Genomic DNA, 5693 nt, shown 5'->3' on the forward strand with positions numbered 1-5693 from the left:
GACATCCTCAAATTGACTGCCAAGAAATGAGCGCTCTTGGTCAGCTTGTCAACAATCACCCAGATAGCATCACGACCTTTTACCGTTCGTGGTAAATGGGTAACAAAGTCCATAGCTATGCTATCCCATTTCCACTCTGGAATCTCCAACTGCTACAACAAACCTCCAGGTCGTTGATGCTCCACTTTAACCTTCTAACAGGTCAAACAAGAAGCCACAAACCATGCAACATCACCCTTCATTCCAGACCACCAGAAAGAATTCTTGAGGTCTTGATACATTTTAGTCATGTTAGGATGCATGCTAAAACGACTCTGGTGACCCTCCTCAAGAATTAATCTCTTCAGCTCAGAATCCTTAAGAACACAAACTCTGCTTCTGAACCACAGTATACCATTCGTCCCCACACTGAAATCTCTACCCTGCTCGGTACCAATCAACCTTGTTGATTTCTGAAGCTCTTCATCCAATAACTGTTTCTCTCTGATACGGTCTAACAACCCACTAGACACCACCAAACTGCTACATCTGATAAAATCTGATTCTAACTCCACCTGTAGCCTCAAGTTCTTGAAGCTCTCCACCAACTCCAATTCTCTAGCCATCAATGCTAATACATGAACTGTCTTCCTACTCAACGCATCAGCAACCACGTTCGCTTTCCCCGGATGGTAGAGAAGATCAAACTCAAAGTCTTTCAAAAACTCCATCCATCTCCTCTACCTCATGTTCAACTCCTTCTGATCAAAGAGATACTTCAAACTCTTATGATCACTGAACACCTGAAACTATGCTCCATACAAATAATGCCTCCAGATATTCAAGGCAAAAACAATTGCTGCCAACTCCAAGTCATGAGTGGGGTAATTCTTCTCATGAATCTTAAGTTGCCTAGAGGCATAGGTGACTACCTTTCTCTCCTGCATCAACACACATCCAAGTCCTTGATAGGAAGCATCATAGAAAACCTCAAAAGGTTTTCCTGTGTCAGGGATTACCAACACCGGAGCACTAGTCAACCTCTGCTTCAACTCCTGAAAACTAGACTCACACCGGTCCGTCCAAGCAAAAGGTTGATCTTTCCTCGTCAACTGAGTCAACAACGCTACCATTCTAGAGAAACCTTCTACGAAACGACCATAGTAGCCCGCTAAGCCAACAAAACTCCTGATTTTAGTGGCAAACTTTGGTCTCTCCCACTGAAGTACGGCTTGAACCTTAGCTGGATCCACAACAATTCCACCCGTTGAGATAACGTGCCCTAGAAACTGCACTTCTTCTAACCAGAACTCACACTTAGACAGTTTAGCGTACAACTTTTTCTCTCTCAAGATCCCAAGCACTGTCCTAAGGTGATTCTCATGCTCCTCCCGAGTCTTAGAATAAATAAGTATGTCATCTATAAAGACAACAACAAACTTATCTAAGAACGACCTGAAGATTTTATTCATATAATCCACGAATATGGCTGGAGCATTAGTCACACCAAACGGCATAACTACATACTCGTAATGACCATATCTGGACCTAAAGGCAGTCTTCTGCACATCACCTGCCTTGACCAGAATCTGGTGATAACCTGACCTCAGGTCTATCTTGGAGAAAACAGTAGCCCCATGCAACTGATCATCCATCAAGTCATCGATCCTGGGCAACAGATATTTATTCTTGATGGTTAACTTGTTCAATTGCCTATAGTCTATACACAGTCTAGAGCTACCATCCTTCTTCTTCACAAGCAACACAGGCGCGCCTCACGGAGAAACACTTGGTCTGATAAATTGTTTCTCAAGCAAATCCTCAATTTGCTTCTTCAGCTCAGCTGGAGCCATTCTATACGACAATATCGATATTGGTCCTGCTCCAGGCACCAAATCAATAGAGAACTCGACTTCCCTCTGAGGAGGCAATCCCGACACTTCCTCAGGAAACACATCCAAGAAATCACTCACCACTGAGTGATCTAAACCATGCCCACTCTGCTCAACTGACAGATGCGATAACACGAGAAAGCAACAAGCACCTTCTACCAAATCTTGCTTCAGCTGCCCTGAAGACAACAACACTGCCCCTTCCTCTTCAGGAAAAACTAAATTCTTCTCACCACAATCTATGAGAATGCGATTGGCAGATAGTCAATCCATCCCCAAGATCACATCTAATCCTTGCAATGGTAAACAAATGAGGTTTACCTTGAACGGACGTCCTTCTACAACCACAGAACATCTAGCACACAAGGTAGATGTCTTGACCAACCCTGAAGTGGGAGTTGCTACAACCAAGTCATACTGTAACTCCCTCACTACCAGACCCAAAATAGCCACGCAATCTTCTGACACAAAGGAGTGTGTCGCTCCAGAATCAAATAATACACAACATTCTCTACCATTCAACATACAATGCCCAACAATAAGAGTACCTAAGCTGGCTGCCTCTGACCCTGATATAGCATACACTTTGCCTAAAGCCTGCGGTCTGGCACCGCTCCTCGGATGTGCTCTCCCGGCCTGGGAAGTCTGCTGACCTGTCCTCTTGACAGTAGGACAATCCCTAGCGAAATGTCCCTCAACCCGACAGATATTACATCTTCTATAACCCGCCATATGAGGACAAATTGACTAAAGATGGGGACCTCCACAGGAATAACACTTCACTCCCCCGGAATGACTGGATTGCCCTGAAGACACTGAAGACTGGGAGAATGAACCCCTAGACCCATGAGAAGGAGGCCTAGAGTAGGGAGTCCTTCTAGAACTGGAACCATCTCTGGACATCACCGGTCCTCCCACTCTCAGAGGCTGACTTCTCTGACTGTCCACCTCTAACTTGGTCTTCTCCATGACCCTTGCCATCTCCACCAAAGCTGGAAATTCTTTAATAGAAAGCCCCTTCACCAACAACTTGATATCTCCCCTCAAACCATTCTCAAATTTCCGACACTGCCAAACCTCACTCATCGGCACTGTATGAAACCTGATCAGATGCTTGAACCGGTCTGCGTACTCAGAAATTGACATATTTCCCTTAACCAGCTGTAGAAATTCAATCTCCTTAGCAAATCTAACGCTGTCAGGAAAATATTCAGCATAGAATCTCTCCTTGAACAACTCCCAAGTGATAGAAGTGTTGCTGCCCTCTAGTATGGTCCTCATACTGCTCCACCAGTGAGTAGCTTCCCCGGATAGTAAATACTCCGTGACAACCAATCTGTTCTCCTCTGAACACCTCTTGGCATTAAAGATGCGCTCCATATCTCTGAACCATCTACCCGCCTCATTTGGGCTAACCTGTCCACTAAATTTGGCCGGACGGTGCTGCAAGAAATTCTCAAGACTCCACTCTTGAGGTTGTGTGGAAGAAGAAGATGAGGGTTTAGCTACTGCCCTTCCACTGGTCAACAATTCCAAATACTGCCGCTGAGAGGCCTCAACTGACAGTCGAGCAGCTTCCAATTGCTGCATAGCCACAGAATTCTGCTGTACCAAAGCGGTATTCTGCTGCCGCATCTCACTGATCACCAATTCCATCATTCTCATCATATCTGGTGCATCAGGATTTGTGGGTGGAGGAGGAGGAGGCCTAGGTGCCATCTTCTGCTTACATAGAGAGAAAAGACATCAGTCCAACTCAAAGAGACAAGGATTGCTACTAGACAAGACTAAGAGCACACAAGCACAAGCAAGGCACACTCATAACCTACAGGATTCCTAAGGAAAGAACTGCTCTGATACCATTAATGTAACATCCCAATATATATAGTATAGACTATAATAAGGAGAAGCAACATACATGATAAAGTAGTACAGTTATCCATCTAAACATTAAGTGATACCTTTACAGTCATCCCAAAAACAACTATAAATTTAAAACTTTATTTACAAACCGAAGACTATTCCAAAACTATCTACAAGGCTCTAAAGAACCAAACACAACTACTCAGCAGCAGCATCACCTCCATCCAATGCTTGCCCCAAGGAAACATCTTCTTTCGCTGCTCACATCCAAAGGATGGTCATCGTAGAAAAGAATAGCAGAACATACAAAACATAAGTACAAAACATAAGTACACAACAGGGTAAGCCAATTTAAACAAAGACTAATCATACCACAATCAATAGAACTCATACAATCATATTATCCATCTTTATCACCTAAACCCTTCACACATAACACACACTGACTCTGATTGTCCGGACTTAGAATGATTGTCGAGCTATGGCGGGTCGTGCACTCGTGGTGGCTTCTACTGCTTTGCAAAGCCATTGTCAATGGGTTTCACCCTACCACACTCACGAGGTTAGTCCGTTATCACTCACCTTGGGCCATATTGGAAGCACCCAAGACTAGGACATCCTGCTACTCCTCACGACATGGATCAATCCTCTCTACTTGAGAATTAAAGACCATTGGAGTTTTAGGATAACCCCCAAGACTGAGCTCCTGCATTCATTCTAAACTTACTTGAATCTCAACTAGAGACTCCACTTTAAATCACAACATAGCGCGCCACCATGTCTCCTCTCCTTGAGGATCATGGAATTACATCCATAAACAACACTTAAACTAAACCATTTTGATTACAACATACTACAATCACCACAAATATTACATGTTACCACTTCCACTTACTTCATACAACACTTCTTGATACATATCAAACAACATAAGAACACATAAGGCTTGAACTAGAACGTACCCCTTGTAAGACCCTAGAACCTCATGAACTTACCTAGTTGTAAAAAGTTTAAGTTATAATGTAAAACTAAAGTGTTGTCAGACTTGACATGGTTCACTATTTTAATTATAACTTTTTGTGGAAAATATCAATTTAGCTGATTCTTCTTTTATTGGATAGTAGACTCAAAGAGCTTCGATTTGAGTACTCATACGCGTATTTTTGACTTCGGTAAGGGGGTCAACCGGACTGTCAAAGTTGCGATAAATTTTGCTGCTGAGGATTTGCGTGAGCAGTAAATTTATTTGGATTGTAGACAATGTGAGCTGGCTTGGCTGCGGTTCCTTTTGTGGGAATAATTTTGGGGACCCTTTCAGACATTCCCTTCATGGTTTGGGGCTGGAAAGGAGTATGGGGCATTGTTTTATTGAATTATCATTACTAAATAACATTTCCATGGGTCCTTGTGTGTCTTGGAATCTTTTCCTTTAATTCCAAAGCTGAATGGGTGTTTTGGACATAAGAGTAAGGCTCTTAGTGTGAGTATTTCGAAAATTCTAAGTGTGCTAAGTGTGGAGGTTGTCTTGGCTTGTGCAAGAAGAGAGGAATTCCAAGAAACTAGAGTTCTACCAAGGTTGTGGAAGAGATCAAGTTAAAGTGTTCAAGGCTAAAGGTAAGGGGGTTTAACTTGGGATATAACATAGTGTATGATGGGTAGAAGGTAACCATATGAAGTTGTTGTATTCTTTCTTCCTTGTGTGTTGGGATTAAATTTAACATGTTGAAGCATGTGTTTTTCTTCTTGGTTGTAAGTTTTATGAGTTTTGAGTATAACATGAGTTTTGGATATAAAACGCAGAATCTAAAACTGAACTGTTGCGATTTTTCCCAGATTAATTTGAGACCCTTCCCGATGTCCAAAATAGTCGTATGAGTAGTCAAAATAAAGATACTTGAGTCTAGTTTCCAGAAAAGCAAGAATCAACTCAATTGGAGTTCGGTAGAGAGAGTAATGAGC

The 5693-nt window shown here is 42.6% G+C and overlaps 2 protein-coding genes across 2 annotated transcripts; both read right to left on the bottom strand.

Annotated features, from left to right (window-relative positions):
* Positions 1 to 1754: 1754 nt before the first annotated feature.
* Positions 1755 to 2603, bottom strand: LOC128196623 (uncharacterized). Its single transcript, XM_052878111.1, has 2 exons — positions 2204 to 2603; positions 1755 to 2110 (listed from the first exon to the last, which is right to left on the bottom strand). Exons 1-2 carry the CDS (start codon positions 2601 to 2603, stop codon positions 1755 to 1757), a joined length of 756 nt encoding a protein of 251 aa, XP_052734071.1.
* A 15-nt stretch (positions 2604 to 2618) lies between these two features.
* On the bottom strand, positions 2619 to 3590 carry LOC108339185 (uncharacterized). The gene has a single exon (XM_017576328.1). It carries the CDS (start codon positions 3588 to 3590, stop codon positions 2619 to 2621), a length of 972 nt encoding a protein of 323 aa, XP_017431817.1.
* Positions 3591 to 5693: the final 2103 nt, after the last annotated feature.

Source organism: Vigna angularis, chromosome 5 (assembly GCF_016808095.1).
Source record: "Vigna angularis cultivar LongXiaoDou No.4 chromosome 5, ASM1680809v1, whole genome shotgun sequence".
Taxonomy (NCBI): Eukaryota; Viridiplantae; Streptophyta; class Magnoliopsida; order Fabales; family Fabaceae; genus Vigna; species Vigna angularis.